At 38.6% G+C, this 27,487-nt stretch overlaps 1 protein-coding gene across 3 annotated transcripts; it reads right to left on the reverse strand.

Moving 5' to 3' along the window:
• On the reverse strand, positions 1-26,799 carry purg (purine-rich element binding protein G). 3 transcript variants are annotated; one of them, XM_062031469.1, is made up of 2 exons: positions 25,610-26,799; positions 1-407 (listed from the first exon to the last, which is right to left on the reverse strand). In XM_062031469.1, exon 1 carries the CDS (start codon positions 26,623-26,625, stop codon positions 25,618-25,620), a length of 1,008 nt encoding a protein of 335 aa, XP_061887453.1. In that variant the 5' UTR covers positions 26,626-26,799; the 3' UTR covers positions 1-407; positions 25,610-25,617. The 3 variants fall into 3 exon arrangements, with proteins under 3 accessions (XP_061887453.1, XP_061887455.1, XP_061887454.1); XM_062031471.1 differs by lacking the exon at positions 1-407 and adding an exon at positions 2,795-2,811; XM_062031470.1 differs by lacking the exon at positions 1-407 and adding an exon at positions 2,863-2,956.
• Positions 26,800-27,487: the final 688 nt, after the last annotated feature.

A 27,487-nucleotide genomic window follows, 5' to 3' on the forward strand; every position in this document is an offset into this window, starting at 1 on the left:
AACAAAATGTCTTTATATGCTATGTTTTGGGTGTAATTCTGTAATGTGTCCGTTTTTCATGTAAGGCAACTGGAACGACAATCCAGCTAGATGCCAGTTCCAGGTCATTTCCACCTTTTGATGGTTCGCTTTGGTGTCTTACAACGTGAGACCAGTATTGCGGCAGCTCAAGATAATACAGGTTTTCTCTCTGCAGTAGAGATGTCCTCTGCTGAAACTGCAGAAAAACACCCACCTCCATTTGCCAACCTTTTGGCCATTGTGTGTGACCACAGTTAACTTCCCACTCGGATTGCTGGTCTGGTGGAAAATTCTCTGGTCTACGTAGCAGGATGTGTAGTCTGGCAGATACTACAGAAGCTGTCCGGTGATGTGTGCTGTGTGACAAAAGCTACCACCTTTGAGCCCTGAAAAACAACAGCAGCCTAGTGATTCCATCACAAGGTACAGGGAAGGTTTGATTCCATAATTTAAATCTCTGTATATTAAAGTAGTTATTTTCTCTGTTTTGTAAAATGTCTTTTTGCATATATATATATATATATATATATATATATATATATATATATATATATATATATATATATATATATATATATATATATATATATATATATATATATATATATATATATATATATTTGCATATGTATATATATGTTTTTATATATATATATATATGCATTATATATTATATAGTAATAATGTAATGTATATTATATATTATTATATATTATTTTGTGACTATATATATACAGTGGGGCAAAAAAGTATTTATTTAGCCACCCATTGACAATCAATGGGTGGCTGACTAAATACTTTTTTGCCCCACTGTATATATATATATATATATATATATATATATATATATATATATATATATATATATATATATATATATATATATATATATATATATATATATATATATGTATATATATATATATATATATATATATATATATATATATATATATATATATATTCCCCTGACGAGCAGGGAAACCTGCGAAACAGACTTGTAGGGATGATATAGCCTCTGTGTTTTCTCCTGACCTAATGTATATATATATATATATATATATATATATATATATATATATATATATATATATATATATATATATATATATATATATATATATATATATATATATATATATATGTATATATATATATATATATATATATGTATATATATATATATATATATGTATATATATATATATATATATATATATATATATATATATATATATATATATATATATATATATATATATATATATATATATATATATATATATATATATATGAAATTATGTTTATATTCATGGACCTTTGTCATACCAGTACCCAATGTACGAAAATAGAGTCCAATACAACATAATTAATGAAGGAAGGTGTTTGCCGTCTAGTCTGAATATTGTATTATTGTTAATCCCACTGTAAACATTAAAATACGACAATTCATTTGCACTTCAGAGAGTCATGATGGATTAAAAGTGCTGACACTTCATTGAGCCTGTCACTAGATGGAGATGTTGACCGGTTTAAGATGGTGGCCCTACAGCTGGTCGGCGCCAATAGACAGTAACGGTGCATGCAGCATCTCTATATTAGATATCTACGAGCGAATGGACATAATTGCCGTAAACCAAGTTGACGGGAAATAACGTGGGCTTTGCGCATGCGTGGACCGATGGCGTCTTTCGGTACCGGTCGGGTAGTGACAGGTCAACATTGCCATCTAGTGACAGGATCAATGAAGTGTGAGCACATTTAAACCATCACAATTTTCTCAATATTTACCCGATTTTCACGCGGTTTTTTATGCAAACTTCATACATGAAGTTATTATACAGTGCAAATGAATTGTCGTATTTTAATGTTCTCAGTGGGATTGACAATAATGCAATATTCAGACTAGACTGACTGTATATATATATATATATATATATATATATATATATATATATATATATATATATATATATATATATATATATTCAGACTAGACTGTATATATATACATATATATATATATATATATATATATATATATATATATATATATATATATATATATATATATATATATATATATATATATATATATATATATATATATATATATGTGTGTGTGCGTGTGTGTGTGTGTGTGTGTGTGTGTGTGTGTGTGTGTGTGTGTGTGTGTGTGTGTGTGTGTGTGTGTGTACAGCTCTGGTAATGGGTACATTCGCACCCACTTGCACAAATGTACTTCAAAATGTAACAATCAAAATAAATATGACTTTTTTTTTACTAGGGCATGCATATATAATATGCATTAGTTTGACCATTTAAAATATATAAATAAATAATTTAATAAATTTAATAGAATTTAATAATAAAAAGGAGATGCTTGGAAATAGCATAAAAATGCCCCAAAAACTTGGAAAAACGCGATTCATAGCGTTACTTTTTGGTGTAACCATCATGAGCGTTCTGTTCAGGTATATATTTTTTATATTTTGATAAATCATCATATTTATGTATTACTAAATTTAAATAGGTATTGATCAATCTTTAAGCTGTGTGTATTTGATTTCAGTTTGCTTTTGACATCTTATTTAGAATTGTAGTTGAAACTTTTACAACCTTGAGTTGCGCTCATGATGGCGTAACCAAAGTAAATTTCATTTAATGATCTTATTTTGAATATTTATTCCCTTTTTTACATTTAGTATATTTAAATATACTGTGTTTTATGTTTTTTTTCTTTTTGGAACATGTAATATACATATAATACAATACACTCGAGGTATTAATCTGCTTGAAGGAGAAAAGAAAGCTGAAGGAAGAGCTCTCCAAAATGTGTCTGGGTGAGAATTTCCTAAAAGATAAAGACTGAATGGTGAAGAACTACACAGGACTTTCCTCTTTTGTTCTGTTGATGGGTGTGCTGATGCAAATGCTGAAATGAAAAAAAACAACAACACATTTTTAAATACTCCTTTTGACTATGTTGGTTGTGTTATTTGTCAGATTTTGTAATGTTTTCCCCTTTAGCTGGAAGTAATTTTACCCATATATACAAATAGAATACAGAGATTTGACTGAAATCCCTTTAAGCATCACACCATGTGCACATTCACAGGATTGGAGCTTACATTTTGAAAAATAAGCATCTTTATTTGCATTAGTTTGTCATTCAGCATCTGTCATGTTTCCCTTTTCTGCAGTGAGAAAGATGCAGAAGTGTCATGCACTGAGAGGCAGAGATGTGGGCGGGACTTTGCAGCTGAGAGACCTAGGATTGGTGGAATATTGACATTCTATAAATATCATCAATGTTTACTCTTGGCGAAATATTTAGTGCTCACATTTAGATTTAGATTTAGTTGAACATTTGGCTTTAAGATTTAGGTTTAGGTTTAGATTTAACATTTAACGCTCACATTTAGATTTAGGATTTACATTTTTTAATATTTAGATTTAACATTTAGGTTTGGATTTGAATTTAGATTTAATATTTAGTGTTCAAATTTAGATTTAACATTGAGTACTCATGTTTAGGTTTAAGATATACATGTAAAATATGTATTTAGATTTAACATTTAGCACTCACATTTAGATTTAAGATTTAAACTTAACATTTAGGTTTGGATGCAACATTTAAGATATAGGTTTAGATCTAAGATTAAAATTTAGATTTAACATTTAGATATCATTTTTTGAGTTTTTAAGTTAAACTTAAATTATAATAATTTAAGTTAAACTTGAATGTGATGGAAAAATAGCTAAATTTGAGAAAAGTGAGTTAAATCTGAAAAATATATTTGCTCGAAAAGTGTAACTGAACTTTTACAATCGGCGCCCCATACAGTACACACAGCAAGTATGCTAACATGCGTGACATGCTAACGATTTTTTTCTTTTTGCTAACTTTTTAGCTAATTTTGTATGTTGTGACCTATGACTCATGAATTTTGATACTTGGCGCCATCTTAGAAGTGTGCCAACGTCTCTTATATTAGCATGCTAACATTAGCATGCTAACGATTTATGCTAGCTTTCAGCTAATTGTGTATTTTGTACCCCATACAGTACACACAACTGACTGCCAACACTGACTTGCAACAAAACCGTTACAACATGATATGAATAAATAGATTAGATTTAGGGTTTGTTTGATTATGGAAAATATCGCATCTTAATTAAATTCTTATCGTGTACATTGTGATTTTGTTCATACAACTTCAAACAAAGAAAGACAACGCATGAAAGCTTTTTTTCATGATGACAAGCTTCACAGTGTCTTGGCTGAATGAGCAGGTATCGGACACCTCGGTCTCCTTGGACGCATCCTCGTTCATCCATGGGGACTGGACACTGGCTGAGAGTTGGTGAGCGGCCGAGGGTGGAGTCGGCTCTCTTGGTTGCTTTGTTGGGTCTGCTCCTGTCTCTGGCCATGCTCCCCCCACCCCAGCAGACAATGGCGTGGAACACCGCAGAGGCCACCACAGTGTATATGTTTTTTGTTTTTGTTTTTACTTTTGTAGCTGTATGTAGAAATGGCTGGTTGCATCAGCTCTGCTCTTTTAATGTCTTTAATGTCCTTTGTGGTCTATGAGAAACCTTGGAGAGGACCGCATATGTGGGTAACCCCCCCCCCCCTCTAGGGGGGACCGAAAGCAACGGATGTCGAGTGGGTCTGACATAACATTGTGAAAGTCCAGTCCACAGTGGATCCAACACATCAGCGGGAGTCCAGTCCACAGCGGGGCCAACAGGAAACCATCCCGAGCGGAGACGGGTCAGCAGCGCAGAGATGTCCCAACCGATGCACAGGCTAGTGGTCCACCCGGGGTCCCGGCTCTGGACAGCCAGCACTTCATCCATGGCCACCGGACCTATGCAACTCCCCCTCGCAAGGGACAGGGGAGAAGAGGAGAGAAGAAAAGAAACGGCAGATCAACTGGTCTAAAAAAGGGGGGGTCTATTTAAAGGCTAGATTATACAAATGAGTTTTAAGATGGGACTTAAATGCTTCTACTGAGGTAGCATCTCTAACTGTTACCGGGAGGGCATTCCAGAGTACTGGAGCCCGAATAGAAAACGCTCTATAGCCCACAGACTTTTTTTTGGCTCTGGGAATCACTAATAAGCCGGAGTTCTTTGAACGCAGATTTCTTGTCGGGACATATGGTACAATACAATCGGCGAGATAGGCTGGAGCTAAACCGTGTAATATTTTATACGTAAGTAGTAAAACCTTAAAGTCGCATCTTAAGTGCACAGGAAGCCAGTGCAGGTGAGCCAGTATAGGTGTAATATGATCAAACTTTCTTGTTTTTGTCAGAAGCCTTGCAGCCGCATTTTGTACCAACTGTAATCTTTTAATGCTAGACATAGGGAGGCCCGAAAATAAAACGTTACAGTAATCGAGACGAGACGTAACGAACGCATGAATAATGATCTCAGCGTCGCTAGTGGACAAGATGGAACGAATTTTAGCGATATTACGGAGATGAAAGAAGGCCGTTTTAGTAACACTCTTAATGTGTGACTCAAACGAGAGAGTTGGGTCGAAGATAATACCCAGATTCTTTACCGAGTCTCCTTGTTTAATTGTTTGGTTGTCAAATGTTAAGGTGGTATTATTAAATAGATGTTGGTGTCTAGCAGGACCGATAATCAGCATTTCCGTTTTCTTAGCGTTGAGTTGCAAAAAGTTAGCGGACATCCATTGTTTAATTTCATTAAGACACTGGGGTGAGTTTTTCCTTGCCCGTATGTGGGCTCTGTACCGAGGATGTCGTTGTGGCTTGTACAGCCCTTTGAGACACTTGTGATTTAGGGCTATATAAATAAACATTGATTGATTGATTGATTTGTGGTCTTTGATGTGTCCCTCTTACACACATGCTTATGTGTGCTATGGCTATGATGTTTTTTCCCTTGGCCTCAGTCTGGATTCCCTCTCCAGGGGCCAAGGCTTAGACCATACTTGCCAACCTTGAGACCTCTGAATTCGGGAGAAGGGGGTGGTGGTGTGTTTGGGGGGGGGGTGTATATTTTCAAGTTTCTTATATATATATATATATATATATATATATATATATATATATATATATATATATATATATATATATATATATATATAAATAATCCGTTGATGTACATCCGTTCGGCCACCGTGTTCAATGGAGAAGTCGGATCTACAAAATTTGCAGGCAGCATACCCCTTCCCCTTCGAGCTGTCCTGGATGAACTGATATGATTGGTTCCAATCATTTTGGAACTTGCAAGCGTACTTCTTCTTCTTACTCGTCGTCGCCATGTCTCTTCTTCGTTCTTCTGCTTCGTCTCTGTTATGTTTTTGGACATTACTACTTGCCGTAGTTTTGAAGCAATGCATGATGGGAATCCCGATGTTGTGTGTCAGTGTATTAACGTGCCGGCTGGAATAAACACACGCTGAGAAATAGCTCCGTGCCTGCCTACTTTATGGGTTATAGATAAAGCTATGGATAACGGAGACATATATAATAGTCTCCTTTTCAGGTGAGAGAGGACGCTAAAGGCAGTGCCTTTAAGGCACACCCCCAATATTGTTGTCCGGGTGGAAATCGGGAGAAATTCGGGAGAATGGTTGCCCCGGGAGATTTTCGGGAGGGGCACTGAAATTCGGGAGTCTACCGGGGAAATCGGGAGGGTTGGCAAGTATGGCTTAGACTGAATTTTTTTTTTCTCACCCCCCAGCGTTTAGCTGTTTCTCACCTTTTTTGTAAGGGGTGCCGGAAGTTGGCAGACCCGTCAGTGATCCTGTTCTGTCTCCCTGTAATGGTTGTCTGATCTTGAATGGGATTGTGCTGAAAATTGTAATTTCTCCTCGGGTATTAATAAAGTATTTCTGATTCTGACTCTGATGCAAATAAAAAACACAACTTTTCTCCCCACATTTCTTCTATCAATCAAACACTTTTTATTTCCAAACTTAAATATAAGGATATACTTTTTACTTACCGTGCTAGCATTTATTAAACGATATTTCAAAACACAAAACCTCTACATGATTGTGATTATTAAAAAGGAAGTCTTAGGGTTGACTGCTGGCACAAACGCGATGCACCTGTCAACAGACACATTTTTGTTTGGATTTGTGTGAGCTGTGGATCAGTACTAATTTGGAAATTCCACCTGAAACATTGGTAGGGCAAAATAAAGTTAAAGTTAAAGTACCACTGATAGTCACACACACACTAGGTGTGGTGAAATTACCCTCTGTATTTGACCCATCCCCTTGTTCGATATTGACAATAAAAAGTCGTTCTCGCAATTGTTGAATATGAATTCAAACCATAACCAACCATGCATCACTATAGTTCTTGTCTCAAAGTAGGTGTACTGTCACGACCTGTCACATCACGCCGTGACTTATTTTGAGTTTTTTGGTGTTTTCCTGTGTTTTAGTTATTGTCTTGCGCTCCTATTTTGGTGGCTTTTCCTCTCTTGTTGGTATTTTCATGTAGCAGTTTCATGTCTTCCTCGAACGCTATTCCCCGCACCTGATTAGTTTTGGCAATCAAGACTATTTAAGTTGTGCGGACGCTATCCTTCTTTGTGGGGACATTGTTGATTTTCATGTCAGGTATGGATGTACTTTGTGGACGCCGTCTTTGCTCCACACGCTGTAAGTCTTTGCTGTCATCCAGCATTCTGTTTTTGTTTACTTTGCAGCCAATTCAGTATTAGTTTCGTTTTGCATAGCCATCCCTAAGCTTCAATGCCTTTTCTTAGCGGCACTCGCCTTGTGTTTATTTTTGGTTTAAGTGTTAAATATCTTTTTACCTACACGCTGCCTCCCGCATATTGTGATCACGACAAACCATGTTCCCGGCATCTACAAAGCAATTAGGTACCTGCTGCCACCTACTGAAATGGAAGAGTATTACACGGTTACTCTGTCGAGCTCTAGACAGCACAGACACTCAACAATGGATTAGAATTATTGGTTTGCAAAAAATATTTTTAACCCAATTAGGTGAAATTACATAATCTCCCACGGCACACCAGACTGTACTGCCCACTGGCACAGTGGTTGAAAAACACTGGTCTAACTCATAAATACCCAGAAAGCAATCTGTCAGACTGATACATCTGAACATCAATAACATTTCCAGAGATTCCAAATCCTTGGGAGTGGTACAATTTGAGGACAACAGTTAGACTTCACATTTCTCTTTTATTCCCACTTTGATAAATCCTCTTGGCATGCATTTAATTTGCGTCCATTGAAGCACCTTTACATAATGTAACATAGCACCATTTTTTCCATATACTTTTTCTTTTATACAGTACTGGGACCCAACCAATAGCATGCATACACTGTTGTTTTGGTGACCATTTCCAGACATAATCATTTCATTTCGAACATTACAAGGCAAGTAACGGATATCGATACAGTACTTTACATGTAGAGGGCGAACGAGTACAGTACACATTAAAGAAAGTGCTAAAGTACAAAATATCGGCGGACATTTTTCTTACTTAAAAAGGAGTATAGGAGACACCATGATATTACATAACATACACCTAGAATGTACACTTTTTACCATGTGCGTTTATTTACTACAGTTTTCAAACCTATCTCTATACCCACTGCTCAAAAAACGAACACTTCTGCAATAGACAAACACACTTTACAAACTGTAGGTTCCTTTTTTCTTACATGTTTCTTTTTCAAGACAAATTGCACTTTGATATGTAACATTTTTCCGCTATTGTTTGGTGTCCCTTACCTCTTTTATAATTATATACTTATTTCATTACTTTTGGATTAAACAAACCACACACTTAAACACTCACTCCTCTAACATGCTCGGCCTCGACAGTTAATGACTTTAACATCGGTACACAGATTTAGCAGCTGGACTCTTGTAAATGGGATTTTCTAAAACAATTGTGAGTTTTGCTTGTTCGCGAAATGAGAAAAATCTACAACCTGATGACGTGCTTTAAAAGCAATGGTACAGGAAATAAAATACATGTATTTAATCTTTCATTATATATTGATTGACAATGCAATTTAGGTTCATGACACCCATATACCAGCGACAATACCCTTCACAGGTGTGAATTTGATTCATCCCTAACAAGTATTTAGATATGTACAACAGTAAATTGTGAGGTATGTCTGTGATGAGCATGACTCCCCTTAAACTTGGAGTTAATTCTATCATGCCCCTGAGGAGACAAAAAAGCGTTGCTAATAGCTCAAGTATACTGCATGACTTTTTGCATATCATTAATAAATCTCTCTCATCTGTAAGTCACATAATGAAATGACAGTATCGACGGTATGGCCTTAGTGGTCAAGTTCACAAATCTTTTGAGTGTGTTAACAGTGAAAATGTAACCTCCTGCAGTTTGTTCGAGTTTGGCTTGCTGATTTCAATTGACTTTTAATAAATTCAATTATTATTTGGATATGATGACATAACGTGATGTCACTACATGACCTCAGGAGCGGATCAATGATTATCACTGGGCATCAAAGACATTAATATAAACAGTCCCTATAGTCAGCTGGTTACATAAGTGCAGATATTATTTTCAAATAGTTTTTTGGAGAGTACATTTGGAATTCAATCAACATAATTCCATGTACCAAACAATTAGCATATGCTAAAGTGATGAAAACCTGACCCCTTGAGGCACATTTACTCGTCATCATCGCTATCTGTTTTCATAATTGTACATATTGTAATTCATCACTTTCAAATGATTTGTACTTCTAGTTATTTGTGCATGTCCATTGATATGAAAATCAATTCCCCCTGATAATTATTCCAGACACTCTAAACCAGGGGTGTCAAACTCATTTTAGATCGGGGGCCACGTGGACAAAAATATACTCCCAAGTGGGCCGGACTAGTAAAATCGCGGCACGATAACTTAAAAATAAAGACAACTTCAGATTGTTTTCTTTGTTTAAAAATAAAACAAACACATTCTGAAAATGTACAAATCATATTGTTGTTGGGTTGTTGTTTTTTTACACTTACATGTTGCGGTTAATAGTGTTATATCTTTATTTGTCGTTATTGATACTTTCTGAATAAATTATGTGATATTAAGCTATCAAGATTTTTTTAAAAAATATCAAAATCAAATTACGGGATGTTAATGTGGTTTATTATTTTTTTACATATGTAGCATAATCTACAAAGATACAAAGAATTGCTATTGCGACATCTAATGGACACATTTAGAACAGCAGTTTCTTGGATTCAAAAATCTCGGCTCATTTTTATACTTAGCAAACTCATAACGCGGGCCGGATCCACTGCTCTAAACACAACAAACACACTAAATCCAAATAACTGAGTCTACACACAACAGACTCACAAGAAGTGGCTTTCACCTCGCTCAGTCTGTTGGCATTCATCTTGATTTTTGTTTCCTACCTCTACCACAAGCTGTCATTATGTAGCTTTACCACGTCTCTATTGCAATGTCACAAAAGCCCAGGTCAATAGTAAAGGGTCTGATTTAAGATTCTTCCATGAATTTTACAGGCCCAGTTGGAACTCAAACTAGCATTAGGAAGGATAATATTTTCAAATCAAATGTGGTCCATCAATTTGTGAATTTTTTAGATGATTGTGGGCTTACTGATTGGTTTCCAATTAAAATGAGAAGGAATTTTATGTCATATTAAATCATTACACACTGCACAAGGTGGTTGCAAATGGCTATTATTTTATTTTCACATAGGATACGTAAGATTTTATGTTGGAAAACTAAAAACCGTTGGTGGGAACTGGGCTTGAAATATGTTTATACAGACTTACAATTAGTACTTTTATGGCTGTTATTTGGGGTATTTATTTAGGGCAGGGGTGTCAAACTCATTTGAGCTCAGGGGCAGCATGGAGAAAAATCTGTGCACACACGGGCCGGACTATTAAAATCATGGCATTAAAACTAGCAAATAAAGACAACTTCAGATTGTTTTCTTTGTCTTACTTTGGCCAAAAATAGAACAAACACATTCTGAAAATATTACAATAAAATCATAGAAAAACATATAGGCTAGATCTATGAAGGAAAGAAGAAAGTGAATGAATGTTTATTACTAATACATATATGCATAAACATTTGTTTCCTTTTGTATTTTTTTTCTTAAAATTAATTAAGTAATGTTTATGACAACCTTTTTCCAAAACACAATATAGAATGTGAGATATAACAGGATAATGCAGACATTTATCATTTGTTTTCAAAACGGTTACAAAAAAGTGGCACCCCAAAAATTGACCGTGGGACCCCATTTTGAAAATTCCTAGCGCCAACACTGATGGAGTATTGGTGCGTGCAAAACAGCAGCAGGCGGCTGTGGCCTGCGGGCCGGTTCTAATACTAATCAAATATCATCCCGGGGCCGTAGATAATTCATTCGTGGGCCTGATCTGGCCCGTGGGCCTTGACTTTGACACCCCTTATTTGAGACCCAGTGTCTGTTAGTAGATTTAAGAAAGTACAGTATTAAAGTAACTACATGTTTTATTTTCACAATGTCCACATTAAGAACATGAATAAACTGGGGAAGTGGTTAACACGAGCATGATAAGTGAATAATTAAAATCTCTCGGCCATTACTAGTCTGAACCAAACCGCTATTCAAGTTCTAATAAAAGCAGCGCTTTGATGATAACACACTAAAAAACACCAATGATTTTACTTTTTTAACTTCAATTTCATGTTGTTTACTTGCCTATCAGTGAATAGTTCGAACAGGCAGCATATTTGCAGAGCCTAGGATGGATAAAGAAGACCCAAGATTTGTATCTATGCTTCTCTATTGTGCACTCATGGCTCTATTCTTCATGTGCTTCAGTGGGGGAAAAAACGGTGCAACTACGTGGATTCTTGACACTTGACTTAAGTCTGTCTGCACGCCTTTATCCAAGATGTCCACTTTGGGTGGAGTAATCCTTAAATTTGGGTTTGCCCTGTCAAATCTGACCTTCCGCGTTATTCCCCCATCGGCGTAAGTACTTTTGTTCTTACTTGCATCTAAGTTGAAACAATATATTGCACTTGAAGTTTGGATGCAGTGTACGCCATACACAATAAAATGATAAAAGAAACCTCGGAAAAAAATCCATCCATCCATTCATTTTCTACCACTTGTCCCTTTCGGGGTCGCAGGGGGTGCTGCAGCCTATCTCAGCTGCGAAAATATCAAACCCATTTTGATCGCTTTAATTGAGACGAGAGATAATGGCTTTTTTGCCGATATCCGATATTCCGATATCCGATATTCCGATATTGTCCAACTCTTAATTACCGATTCCGATATCAACCGATACCGATATATACAGTCGTGGAATTAAACACATTATTATGCCTAATTTTGTTGTGATGCCCTGCTGGATGCATTAAACAATGTAACAAGGTTTTCCAAAATAAATCAACTCAAGTTATGGACAAAAATGCCAACATGGCACTGCCATATTTATTATTGAAGTCACAAAGTGCATTATTTTTTTGAACATGCCTCAAAACAGCAGCTTGGAATTTGGGACATGCTCTCCCTGAGAGAACATGAGGAGGTTGAGGTGGGCGGGGTTGGGGGGGCGGGGTTGAGGTGGGGGGGGGGGTTAGCGGGGGGAAGAGTTAGTGCTGCAAGGGGTTCTGGGTATTTGTTCTGTTGTGTTTATGTTGTGTTACGGTGCGGTGCGGATGTTCTCCCGAAATGCGTTTCTCATTCTTGTTTGGTGTGGGTTCACAGTGTGGCGCATATTTGTAACAGTGTTAAAGTTGTTACGGCCACCCTCGGTGTGACCTGTGTGGCTGTTGACCAAGTATGCCTTGCATTCACTTGTGTGTGTGAAAAGCCGTAGATATTATGTGATTGGGCTGGCACGCAAAGGCAGTGCCTTTAAGGTTTATGGCGCTCTGTACTTCTCCCTACGTCCGTGTACCATTCCGTACAGCGGCGTTTTAAAAAGTCATAAATTTTACTTTTTGAAACCGATACCGACAATTTCCGATATTACATTTTAAAGCATTTATCGGCCGATAATATCGGCAGTCCGATATTATCGGACATCTCTAGTTTAAACCTAAAAATCATTGATTTGGATACTTAGTGCCATCTTAGAAGTGTGCCAGCTTCGAACGACCCCAAGCCAGAGGTTCAGGGCAGAGATAGAAGGCCCATCAACTTTTCCGTGGGAATTTTCTAGTTTAATTCATAGTTCTGCCGCGGGGGGTGGCGCCAGACTTGTAATTCTCATTCAAAACACTAAGGGGAAGTGTATCCAGAAGGAGCAACCGCAGCTGTCGTTGACTAGATATTTACTTGTTACTTGATAACCACAACATCGGCATCTTTGTCTACACTGGCGCTAATAATTCAGAAACATTAGTTTACTTTAATGGCCGTTTTTATTAATAAACCAGAGGGGAAAAAATCGGAATGGAATTTAAACATTTTTTACTGAATGAGACACCCAGAATGTACATGAAAATAAAGAATGTGGGATTTACAATATTAACTATGAACAATAAAACACTGAATATTGACAACATATGAACGTCACACCCCCTTTTGATCGACATATTTTACAATCAAGCGAAACGCAACAAAAATGCAACAAAAACAACAAAATATGAACACAAAGGGTAAAGAAAACCCACTTACAATCTGATGTATCTGATATATCACTAAGCTTTTGAACTTTGTTGGAAAAATGTCCTTCCGCGTCTGTCCCTGACACCCGCATTTCAGGCTGGCTGCTCTGGAAACACTCTGCGGAAACGCTCCCCACCCACACTGCTTGGTGCCTCGTCCGAGCTGCTGTGACTTAGATCACCATAGTAACTAAGTATATCATGCAAAAGCGCAGATTCCAACCATTATTATACTTTGTATAGCTCAAGACTTACGGTCATTTAAAAAAATCACTGCACATCATAACGGCAGCTACAGTTTCCATCTTAAAGATCTAAAAAAAATGATTTGGGAATGTCTGGCGGGCCAGTTTGAAAAGCTCAATGGACCGCATGCGGGCCCCGGGCCTTAATTTGCCCAAATCTGAGCTATCCGGTGGTGTTATTGTTATAATTTTTGCTTTGAAAAATGTTACTGTGAGAAATGTTGCAAACAGCACCTTTAAATTATCACAAAGCACCACGGTACAAGCATCTCATCGCTTTATCTTACAAAATCAGTTGTCTTTAATAGGCAAATTCTCGTTGAACACACATCAATCATTGTGAAAGCCATCCGAAACCACAACGGCTGTGTATCCTATGTAAGCTGTGTTGATGTCCACTACAAAAAAACAGGAAACGAAGAAAAAGAAGCCAAGACACCTATCAACCTATAGTCTATAAAATCTGCTACACCTCCCTGATACCGAAGTACATGTCAAACTACTTCCTTAACGCAAATGACCGCCATAACCACAACACCAGGGGGAGCTCCACTAACCACGTTAAACCCAGATTCCGATCTAACAAAGGTCTTAACTCATTCTCTTTCTATGCCACATCAATATGGAATGCACTCCCAACAGGTGTAAAAGAAAGGGCATCTCTATCCTCCTTCAAAACCTCACTAAAAGAACACCTCCAGGCAACTTCAACCCTAAACTAACACCCTCCCTTCCTCATCATACCTCTTCGGATTGTAAACAATCAAATGTAAATAATCAAATGTAGACACTTTTTCTTATACTTTCTGATCTGTCTCTCTCCGTCCACTACTTGCTGTACATATCCTACCAAGTCAGTACTACACTGTTCCAATGTCCATTTCTCTGATGATGCAATTGTTGATGACTGAAGTGTTGATACCAACCAAACCTAAACCCCCCCACACCCCTCCTCCATATCCCACACCCTGGATTGTAAATAATGTAAATAATTCAATGTATATACTCTGATGATTATCTTGTGTGATGACTGTATCATGATGTTAGTATATATCTGTATCATGAATCAATCTAAGTGGACCCTGACTTAAACAAGTTGAAAAACGTATTTGGGTGTTACCATTTAGTGGTCAATTGTACGGAATATGTACTTCACTGTGCAATCTACTAATAAAAGTTTCAATCAATCAATCAATCGCTTGCAACATAAGTTTTAAACCCAGAAAAAATATTGTATTATTTTCAGTGGGCCATATTCTCCCATGCGCTAAAATGAAAAAAAGTGGGGAACTGCACAGCATTCTCCCCCTCGACTTAAAGGCCTACTGAAAGCCACTACTACCGACCACGCAGTCTGATAGTTTATAAATCAATGATGAAATCTTAACATTGCAACACATGCCAATACGGCCGGGTTAACTTATAAAGTGACATTTAAAACTTCCCGGGAAATATCCGGCTGAAACATCGCGGTATGATGACGTATGCGCGTGACGAAGTCCGAGTAACGGAAGTTATGGTACCCCGTAGAATCCTATACAAAAAGCTCTGTTTTCATTTCATAATTCCACAGTATTCTGGACATCTTTTGCAATTTTTTTAATGAACAATGAAGGCTGCAAAGAAGACAGTTGTAGGTGGGATCGGTGTATTAGCAGCGGACTACAGCAACACAACCAGGAGGACTTTGTTGGAGCGCTAGCCGCGCTAGCCGCCGACCGCACCTTGACTTCCTACGTCTCCGGGCCGCCAAACGCATCGGGTGAAGTCCTTCGTCCTTCTGCCGATCGCTGGAACGCAGGTGAGCACGGGTGTTGATGAGCAAATGAGGGCTGGTTGGCGTAGGTGGAGAGCTAATGTTTTTAGCATAGCTCTGTGCAGTCCGGTTGCTAAGTTAGCTTCAATGGCGTCGTTAGCACAGCATTGTTAAACTTCGCCAGCCTGGAAAGCATTAACCGTGTATTTACATGTCCACGGTTTAATAGTATTGTTGATTTTCTATCTATCCTTCCAGTCAGGGGTTTATTTCTTTTGTTTCTATATGCGGTTAAAGCAAGATGCTATCACGTTAGCTCGTAGCTAAAGCATTTCGCCGATGTATTGTCGTGGAGATAAAAGGCACTGAATGTCCATTTCGCGTTCTCGACTCTCATTTTCAAGAGGATATAGTATCCGAGGTAGTTTAAAATACAAATCTGTGATCTACAATAAAAAAAGGAGAGTGTGGAATCCAATGAGCCAGCTTGTACCTAAGTTACGGTCAGAGCGAAAAAAGATACGTCCATCGCTGCCTCTCAAGTCATTCACTGTAACGTTCCTCATCTACGAATCTTTCATCCTCGCTCAAATTAATGGGGTAATCATCACTTTCTCGGTCCGAATCTCTCTCGCTCCATTGTAAACAACGGGGAATTGTGAGGAATACTAGCTCCTGTGACGTCACGCTACTTCTGGTACAGGCAAGGCTTTTTTTTATCAGCGAGCAAAAGTTGCGAACTTTATCGTCGATTTTCTCTACTAAATCCTTTCAGCAAAAATATGGCAATATCGCGAAATGATCAAGTATGACACATAGAATGGATCTGCTATTCCCGTTTAAATACAAAAAAATCATTTCAGTACGCCTTTAAGTCTGTCATTACACGCCTTCATTCAAGAAGCGTACTTTTGGGTAGAGCGAGCGGCTCTTTAGCGCCATCCTAGTGGCTCCCTGGAGTTTTTCCAAAATGTATGAAAATGGAAAAAATATATTTTTTGTTTTGATATGGTTTCTGTAGGAGGACAAACATGACACAAACCTTCCTAATTGTTAGAAATCCCATTGTTTATATTATGGATGCTTCACTGATGAGAGTATTTGGCGCGCGCCATTTTGTCTTAATTTCGGAAGTCCTTGGACGCACCGTAGTTTATTTGCATGTACAACTTTCCTTGATGCTGCCACAGAAAGACATGTTTTATGCCACTCCCTCTTTGTCTCTATTTGTCCATCAAACGTTTTATGCTGTGTGTGAATCTACAAAGGTGGCCTTTGTTGATGTTATTGACTTGTGTGGAGTGCTAATCAGACATATTTGGTCACTGCATAACTGCAAGCTAATCGATGCTAACATGCTATTTATGCTTGCTGTATGTACATATTGCATCATTATGCCTCATTTGTAGGTATATTTGAGCTCATTTTATTTGTAGTTTCTGTTTTCTTCAACTTGAACACACACATCTTTACTTTTGGCCATTCTAAGCCAGTAATTTCCCAGAGTTATCACACCCTCTGAAAAGCATCCGTTTTAGTAATGTTTTCTAAGGTTGTAAAAATGTGTAGAATAAATATTACATATCAACATTTCTGTCAACGAAGATTTGCATCAGCCTGCGACACATAGTTATTTTGATAGTAGGCTAGTATAGCTAATATAAACACATACATCATTTGTTGCCTTCATTTTAACACTTATATAAGGCTTTAGACTGTTTGTGGCTCCAGACAAATGTTTTTTTTGTATTTTCGGTCCAATATGGCTCTTTCAACATTTTGGGTTGCCGACCCCTGCCCTAAAGGAAACCTATTATGCAAAACCAACTCTTCTTACTTATTGGTGCTTGTTTTTGTGTAACGCTTCTCTGAATAATCTATCAAAAATCCAAATGCACATCGTTGTCTTGTGACTGCGACCAACACAGTGAAAAGGGGTCCACGCGTATCGGCCATGTTTGGACATCCTGGACGTTTATTTCATACAATTTCATCTGGACTTTGATCATTGAACTATGTGACTATGTAATAGAAAATACATACCATATATAACAGGGATGTCAAACTGGTTTTCATTGAGGGCCACATGGCAGCCAACAGAGGGCCGATTGTAACAGCGAATAATGTATTAATTTGCCTCTGGATTTCATTATTAAATATATACATTGTTTTAAGTAGACTGTCGATTTTACAGTAAACACTTTACATTTACAAAATGTTACTGTAAAATAGTGTTTTTTAAATCTTTTACAACATTTTACGGTAAATGGAAAAACAGTACTACTGTTTTTTGTGGAGGGTTTTACGGAAAAAGCTGGCAACTTAGTTTTTAATTTTTTTGTTAAATTTACATTGGTTTTTACAACATTATATTGTTAATGGAAAAACAGTACAAGTTCTTTTTTACTCTGGCAATTTAGCGGACATTTTTTCTACTGTAAAAACAAATGTACCGTCTTTCCATTTACAGTAATACACCGTTAAAAACAACAACCAAAGATTTTACAGTCAAAAACTGGCAGCTCAGTAACCAGAATTTTAACGCAAAAAAAAGTAGTAGTTTTTTTCAATTTGCAGTAATATGCTGTAAAGAAAAACGTAAAATGTATTGTCATTTTTATTAATTTCATGGGTAGTTTGCTGTAAAATTAAGTATTTTTAATTTGTTTTATTTAGACAAAAACATGTTTGGAAAGTATGATAATATACTGTAATATTTGTTGCAATAATGGATACTATTTAAGTTTAAAAGGTATGCCATTTCATGCAGTACATATATCGTTTCTGTCAAAATTTAAAAAATCAATTACATTTAGTGAGAAAATATTAAGTACTTTATTGACACATTTCATTTCCAGGTGTTTGCGGGCCAGATAAAATTATGTCGCGGGCCAGATCTGGCCCCCGGGCCTTGAGTTTGATACCTGTGGTATGTAATGTAGCGTCTATCATTTGATTTCACTGAGTTTTTGACAGTCGACACCAAGTTGTGATGCTCCCCCGTGCTAGCACACACACACACACACACACACACACACACACACACACACACACACACACACACACACACACACACAATCAGTTGTCAGCCCCTTTGACGCATCACCGACAACATTTGTACTAAACAAAGCTTTTAATATCACATCAGAGTGTTTTTTAGAGATGTAACGGTATCAAATCTCACTGTCCAATATTATCACTGTGTTAAGGACACGGTATGATATTATTGTGGTTTTTATATATTTTTTAAAAAGACTTAAAATGTGTAAAATGAAGTGGCAAGAATGTTTAGGATAAACACACTTACTGTAATTGAACACAAAAATAATGCTAAAATTTTCTAATCATATTTATTAATACAAACATGTATTTTAAAATACAAATAATTGCGCAGGAACATGTATTGTTTCGAGCAAATATGAAAAAAAAAAAATTACTTGATGTCTTTAAAGTGACATTGTAATCATCCCGTATAAAACAATAATGTTCACTTTAGTGTCTTTTAACTTTTACTTTCTGAGAAGTAATGTCCTCCACAGTGGACATGTTTATATCTGTCTGGAAAATGCTGTTTCTCTGAAAAGCAAACTAACAATTTAACTGTTAATAATGTAAATACCTCACAAACTGATGTTTGCTTCGCTGGCTTTAAATATATTTTCTGGATGACAGTTTATGAGGTGGTGACTTGTTCAGTGTGTACGCTGCCTTTCGCCAGAGTGCAGCTGGATGCAAATGGATGGATGGATAGAGGATGTATCAAGTAGTTTTTCACTCCACTCCTATTTACCGCTTTGAATTTTTTTTTGTGTGATTTCCCTCCGTGCGGTGCGACGTGACCTGCTGGCTCTGTGTCGCCTTGGAAACGCTCGAGACAAAATTGGTGTGCTTTGCTTTGCAGAAAGCAGACTTTCTTACCTCCGCCAAAGAGGTTGTGTTTTCACTCGGGTTGCTAGCAACATAACTCAAACTGTTTTTTCAAGAATTGTTAAAAAAAATCTAATCTTCTACAAACACACTTCACTTCCTGCGCAGATGATTCTGGGAGACCTTGTTTATTTTTAGACCCGGCCAATGTTAAAGCGACAGAAAAAGACTACACGCCAGGTTTTTGTTTGTATTGTGAAGACTTTGAAACAGTAATATCATGGTATCTACAATACCGTTTCTCACCTAGTGGTTATTATAACAAGTGAAACAAAGTTTCATCTAAAGATAATTTTTCACATCCAGCCAGGAAGAGAAAGCTTTTGTAGCATGCAAACACACACTTAAAGGCCTACTGAAATGATTTTTTTTTATTTAAACGGGGATAGCAGATGCATTCTATGTGTCATACTTGATCATTTCGCGATATTGCCATATTTTTGCTGAAAGGATTTAGTAGAGAACATCGACGATAAAGTTGCAACTTTTGGTCGCTGATTAAAAAAAGCCTTGCCTGTACCGGAAGTAGCGTGACGTCACCAGAAGAAGGACTCCTCACATTTTCCCAGTGTTTTCAATGCAGCTAGAGCGATTCGGACCGAGAAAGCGCCGATTACCCCATTAATTTGAGCGAGGATGAAAGATTTGTGGATGAGGAACGTTAGAGTGAAGGACTACAATGCAGTGCAAGACATCTTTTTTCGCTCTGATCGTAACTTAGGTACAAGCTGGCTCATTGGATTCCACACTCTCTCCTTTTTCTATTGTGGATCACGGATTTGTATTTTAAACCACCTCGGATACTATATCCTATTGAAAATGAGAGTCGAGAATGCGAAATGGACATTCACAATGACTTTTATCTCCACGACAATACATCGGCGAAACACTTTAGCTACGGAGCTAACGTGATAGCATCGTGCTTAACTGCATATAGAAACAAAAGAAATAAACCCCTGACTGGAAGGATAGATAGAAAATCAACAATACTATTAAACCATGGACCTGTAACTACACGGTTAATGCTTTCCAGCCTGGCGAAGGTTAACAATGCTGTTGATAACGACGCCATTGAAGCTAACTTAGCAACCGGACCTCTCAGAGCTATGCTAAAAACATTACCTATCCACCTACGCCAGCCAGCCCTCATCTGCTCATCAACACCTGTGCTCACCTGCGTTCCAGCGATCGACGGTGCGACGAAGGACTTCACCCGATCACAGATGCGGTCAGCGGCCCGGAGACGGAGGAAGTTAAGGTGAGTTCGCCGGCTAGCGCGTCTGCTATCCATCTCTCAGTCCTCCTGGTTGTGTTGCTGTCGTCCGCCGCTAATACACCGATTCCACCTACAACTTTCTTCTTTGCAGTCTTCATTGTTCATTAAACAAATTGCAAAAGATTCACCAACACAGATGTCCAGAATACTGTGGAATTTTGAGATGAAAACAGAGTTTTTTTGTATAGGATTCAATGTGTCCGCATACTTCCGTTTCAACGATTGACGTCACGCGCATACGTCATCATACATAGACATTTTCAACCGGAAGTTTAGCGGGAAATTTAAAATTGCACTTTATAAGATAACCCGGCCGTATTAGCATGTGTTGCAATGTTAAGATTTCATCATTGATATATAAACTATCACACTGCGTGGTCGGTAGTAGTGGGTTTCAGTAGGCCTTTAACTATGACGCCAAGACGACACGTTTACATAAAAAGCACTGCCTGGATTGATACAACTTTTCAAATTCAAAGTGTTACCGTTTAATGGATTTCAATGACACTAACAAGCGTTAGTAAAACTGCACTCTCCGCAATTTTCAAGCAAGCAAGCAAAATAAAATAAAAAAGCCTCATGGCAAAGTCCACCTTATTAGTAATGAGCTGCCTTCATTCCAGACTTACACACATTTGCGCAGAGGTGTCCACAGAATACAAATAACTTCAAGTGCGTAAAAAAAACTTAAGCACACACGGGACAATAGGGCCCATTAAAAATGAGTGTTTGATTAAATGTACTTGATTGTCAATTAACTATCTTTTTTTTCTTTTTAACATATCAGGTTTTATTGTGGTGGGATGGAATCTTCTAAATCCCACTTTGATGCCAATGTCGCACTGAGCAGAATAATGCTGCCTGTTGAGCCCAGCTTTTCCTTATATCGCAAACTATAGTTAAAAGTGAATCAACAGCACCCGGCTGGCTGCAGGCAAGGACTGCACTAGCTTTGTCTTCAGATGCTTCAAGTCAGAATTGATCCATTGCTTTAAAAATTAGATTAGTAAGTTCTAAAGAATCAAGAGAATCCTAACACTCACAGGTCAATTGATTATTTCAGCCATTCCTTATTCTCATGAGTCCACCGTGATACTATAGCTGCACCAGTTTCTGCAAATATATGATTCACAATATAATGTTATCTACACAAGGTTTCCTTTTAAAAAAATGTTTTTAACTAAAATCTAACAAAACATTTCTATTTTAGTGTTAATGAAATTAAATAGCTTAACTGCACCAAAAATTGCACTCATTGCAATTCTGGTCGCGAACCCTGCAGGCGACAAGAGCATGTCAAGGACAGTCCAGGTATGCCAAACCTATCTTTTATTCTTTGCGAAAACCAGCATCGTAGCACTTTCTTATCCTTAGTCAATAAAAAAGATTTTATAATTCAACAGACCTGACTCTGACCTAAGAGTTTGCTCAGTGTGGTGCGTGAGCTTCAGGCGTGTCAATAGGCTATTGTGTTGCTCTAAGACAGGGGTGTCAAACTCATTTTAGATCGGGGGGCACGGGCCGGACTGGTAAAATCATGGCACGATAACTTGAAAATAAAGACAACTTCAGATTGTTTTCTTTGTTTAAAAATAGAACAAGCACATTCTGAAAATGTACAAATCATAATGTTTTGGGTTGTTTGTTTTACACTTACATGTTGCGGCTAATAGTATTCTATCTTTATTTGTCGTTATTTATATTTTCTAAATAAATTATGTGATAATGTTCATCAGTCAACTCATTGGTGTTAATTTTCAATGTATCAAGATTTTAAAAAAAAAATCAAAATCAAATTACAGGATGTTATTTATGTAGTTTGATAGTTTTCCTCTACTGATGTACTAACATCATGTGGTTTATTTTTACTTTTTTTACATATGTAGCATAATCTACAAAGATACAAAGAATTACTACTGCGACATCTAGTGGGCACATTTAAAACAGCAGTTTCTTTCATTCAAAAATTTCGGCTAATTTTTATACTTAGCAAACTCATTCCTGCGAGCCGGTTAAACCTGTTCGCGGGCCTGATCCGGCCCATGGGCTGTACGTTTGACACCCCTGTCCGTGTGATGTACAATATGTTGTTATCCCCCCCGCTTTCTTACTACAGTACAGTTCATTATTTACATTGCAGTATATATTCCATTTTAAGGTGGCAGGGTTTGGGGTTGTTAATATTAGGCTTTTTGTCCATGCTTAAAGTGCACAAAAATAACTATAGCAAATAGGTTGAAGTTTGTTATTTTGTTCTTGTTGTAAGACTAGCCTTGGTAGGTTATTCCTACTTTATGGGAAGGGGATACACACACACACACACACACACACACACACACACACACACATTACTGTATTTGTTACCTTCTTGAGACCTCTGAAAAATGCCTACCTCTTTAGGACCACCCTTTTTAGATATGTCAAGATTTGTATTTACAACATTAAAAATATATATATACTACGCAAATATAAAAAATGTAAGCTTTTAGTTTTGTTTTTGTTTGTAATTGTTTTTTAATCTTCATTTATCTTATTTTGGGCAAAGGGGGCGCATTTCAATTTCTTACACACACATGTTATTACACATGTTGGCCAGACGGGGAGCGCGTCACATTTTTACACACACTTGTTATTTCATATTTTGGCCAGACGGGGCGCGCGTCACCTTTTTACACACACTTGTTATTTCATATGTTGGCCAGAGGGGGAGCGCTTCACATTTTTTTTACACACACTTGTTATTACATGTGTTGGCCAGAGGGGGAGCGCTTCACATTTTTACACACACTTGTTACTTCATATGTTGACCAGAGGGGGAACACTTTTAAAACCCTCCATTTTTGGTACCACCCTCATTTTGATAGATTTCACCAAATGAGACATGGTTTTCCGTATTGGGACCATGATTTCGGTCCCAAATTATTTCACCGGTCCTCAAATGGACGGTACTTTTCCTTGTTGATGTCTCAAGAAGGGTAGAAATACAAGAACACACACACACACACACTTGCGCACACACAGACACACACACACACACACACACACACACACTACTGTACATGTTACCTTCTTGAGACCTCCGAAAAATGCCTACTTCTTTAGGACCACCCTTTCTAGATATATCAAGATTTGTATTTACAACATTAATAATATATACATACTATGCAAATATAAAAAATTTAAGCTTTTAGTTTTGTTTTTGTTTGTAATTGTTTTTTAATCTTCATTTATTTTATTTTTTTAATTAATTTTGGGCCCAGGACACGTCGGGAAGACTATCTCTCCCGGCTGGCCTGAGAACGCCTCGGGATCCCCTCTCTGGAAGTCTGGGCTTCCCTGCTTAGGCTGCTGCCCCCGTGACCCGACCTCGGATAAGCGGAAGAAGATGGATGGATGGATGGATGGGGGGCGCATTTCAATTTCTTACACACACGTGTTATTACACATGTTGGCCAGAGGGGGAACGCGTCACATTTTTACACACACTTGTTACTTCATATGTTGACCAGAGGGGGGGCACTATTAAAACCGACACACAGTCGATTTGAAAAATCCCTCCTTTTTTGGGACCACCTTCATTTTGATGGATTTCACCACCAGGGGCGCAAATGAGACCTTCTCTATTAGATGCAATGGTTTTACGTATTGGGACCATGATTTATGTCCTAACTTGTTCATCGGTCCTCATATGGACGGTACTTTTCCTTGTTTATGTCTCAAGAAGGGTAGATATTAGAGATGTCCGATAATGGCTTTTTTGCCGATATCCGATATTGTCCAACTCTTAATTACCGATTCCGATATCAACCGATACCGATATATACAGTCATGGAATTAACACATTATTATGCCTAATTTTGTTGTGATGCCCCGCTGGATGCATTAAACAATGTAACAAGTTTTTCCAAAATATATCAACTCAAGTTATGGAAAAAAATGCCAACATGGCACTGCCATATTTATTATTGAAGTCACAAAGTGCATTAATTTTTTTTAACATGCCTCAAAACAGCAGCTTGGAATTTGGGACATGCTCTCCCTGAGAGAGCATGAGGAGGTTGAGGTGGGCGGGGGGAAAGGGGATAGCGGGGGTGTTTATTGTAGCGTTCCGGAAGAGTTAGTGCTGCAAGGGGTTCTGGGTATTTGTTCTGTTGTGTTTATGTTGTGTTACGGTGCGGATGTTCTCCCGTTTGACACTCTTGTTTGGTGTGGGTTCACAGTGTGCCGCATATTTGTAACAGTGTTAAAGTTGTTTATCCGTCCACCCTCAGTGTGACCTGTATGGCTGTTGACCAAGTATGCCTTGCATTCACTTGTGTGTGTGTGAAAAGCCGTAGATATTATGTGACTGGGCCGGCACGCAAAGGCAGTGCCTTTAAGGTTAATTGGCGCTCTGTACTTCTCCCTACGTCCGTGTACACAGCGGCGTTTTAAAAAGTCATAAGATGAGGTGGCGACTTGTCCAGGGCGTACCCCGCCTTCCGCCCGATTGTAGCTGAGATAGGCTCCAGCAACCCCGAAGGATGGATGGATACATTTTACTTTTTGAAACAGATACCGATCATTTTGAAACCGATACCGATAATTTCCGATATTACATTTTAAAGCAATTATCGGCCGATAATATCGGCAGTCCGATATTATCGGACATCCCTAGTAGAAATACAAGAACACACACACACACGTCATTATTGTACTTAATGGTCTATATCCTACTGTCAAGGTCAGTCTCCATGTTCCTCGCTGTCCTGCCGAGCCTCTGTCCTCTTCTCTTTGTTACAAGTGAACATTCGTCGCATTTCCTCCTCGTACCGGATGAAATTCTCCCCGAATCTCGCCCAGGCTTTTAACGGCACCGTGATGGTGTTCCTGTAGGGCTGCCGCACTTCGCTGACTTTCAAAAAGACGCCGAAGCGGTTGGAACCGACGTCGAAATAAAACCGCTTGTTGTCCACTCGGAAGGACGCGGCCTCCGGAAGCTCCGGGGTAGAGTCGTGGCTTCCGGTCGTCGCTCGGCCGCGCTCGTCGCCGCCGCCGTCGTCGTCGTCGCCGTCGCCGTAGTCCTCGATCAGCTGCGAGAGCGCGTCCCGGAACTCGATCAAGCCCTGCGCGGGAAGGACGATGGTCTGTTCGATGCCCTGGCCGTAGTAGCCCATGGTGCCGTGCCCTTTGCTGACCGTCTGCCGGATGCGCAGGAACCTGCCCCTCTGGTTCTCTTTGAGGTCCAGGAAGTACTTCCGATTGTCCCTTTCGATGAATTCGCTCTTAAGGACGCGGTGGACTTGATCGTCCGACGCCACGGAGCCGACGGGGGACGACGCGGGCTCCTGCGCTCTCCTTCGGCCCTGCCCGTTGCTTCCGTGCTCGTCGAGGAGGCCCCCCCGCAGTCCGATACGGGCGTAATAGTCGATGAAGTCCCCCAGGCTGTAGCGGAGCGCCGGAGCCATCGACATCGACAGTGTGAGCTTGCTCTTCCGGATGTTGTCGTGGCGGCCTCGGCCGATCCACACCTCGGCTATTTTGAGGAAGCGCCCGCGAACGCTCTGCTTGACGTCCAGGTAGAAGCGTTTCTTCTGGATGTCGACTCGCTTGGAGGCGAGCTCCTGGATGTCGTTACCCTGCTGCTGGGCACCGGGCTGCGGGCATTGCGGAGCGTACGCCGCTCGAGGCAGGGAGTCTGACGCAATCTTACCCCGGACTCGATCCAATCCCCTGCAACATCCATCGGCCATGGTGATGTGTATTCCTCTTCTATACAGCCAAAGCCATTACCCCATCCTTGGGAATTATTGGAGCTAAAGATGCCTGGAATGACCCGAAGATGGCATCAGCTGGTCGTGCCGCAGCTGTCCTAAACAAAAAAAGGTCAAGCTCGGTTATTGATCGACTTTAACCATTGCATGCTTCTTTTGCATCACCCTATTCGAGTTGCAGCAAGCTCGCCGAGGGAAGCAGCCGACCTGGAGTCGGAGGAGGCGTCAAATACTACATGAACCCGATGAACCCAACCCGCCCCCTCCCCGTCCTGAGAATACCTCTGTTAAAGAGACACGTTTCACACAGCAACTCGGTCGAGAACACTCAATATATTCTATAAGGCAGGGGTGTCCAAACTTTTTCCACTGAGGGCCGCACACGGAAAAATTAAAGCATGCGGGGGCCATTATAATATTTTTCATTTTCAAACCGTAACAAAATATATGGATTTTTTTTATATATACCTTTAGGGCTTCCGGGGACCATAAAGGGTCTAATTATCCAAAGTGCGGCCCGGGGGCCATTTGCGCCCCGCAGCTAATTGTTTACTGGCCCGCCACACATTCTGCAAAAATTGCAAAATTGATAATATTGCAAAAATTAAAAAAAACATCTAAAAAAAGTGGAATGAGGTGAAATCTAACACGAAATAGTTGCAATGTTGACACAAAATTGCCATGCAGGCTGTTTTTTTTTCTTTTGTCTTTATTTTTCTTTTTTTTGCCATTGCTAAAAAAAAAAAAGAGACTAAAAATCTATGTTATAATGAATTATTACTTAAAAAATATCACTTTAAAATGTTTTATGTGGAAAAAATATTGCATATATTGTGTGGTT

This window comes from Entelurus aequoreus, linkage group LG21 (assembly GCF_033978785.1).
Source record: "Entelurus aequoreus isolate RoL-2023_Sb linkage group LG21, RoL_Eaeq_v1.1, whole genome shotgun sequence".
NCBI classification, from domain to species: domain Eukaryota; kingdom Metazoa; phylum Chordata; class Actinopteri; order Syngnathiformes; family Syngnathidae; genus Entelurus; species Entelurus aequoreus.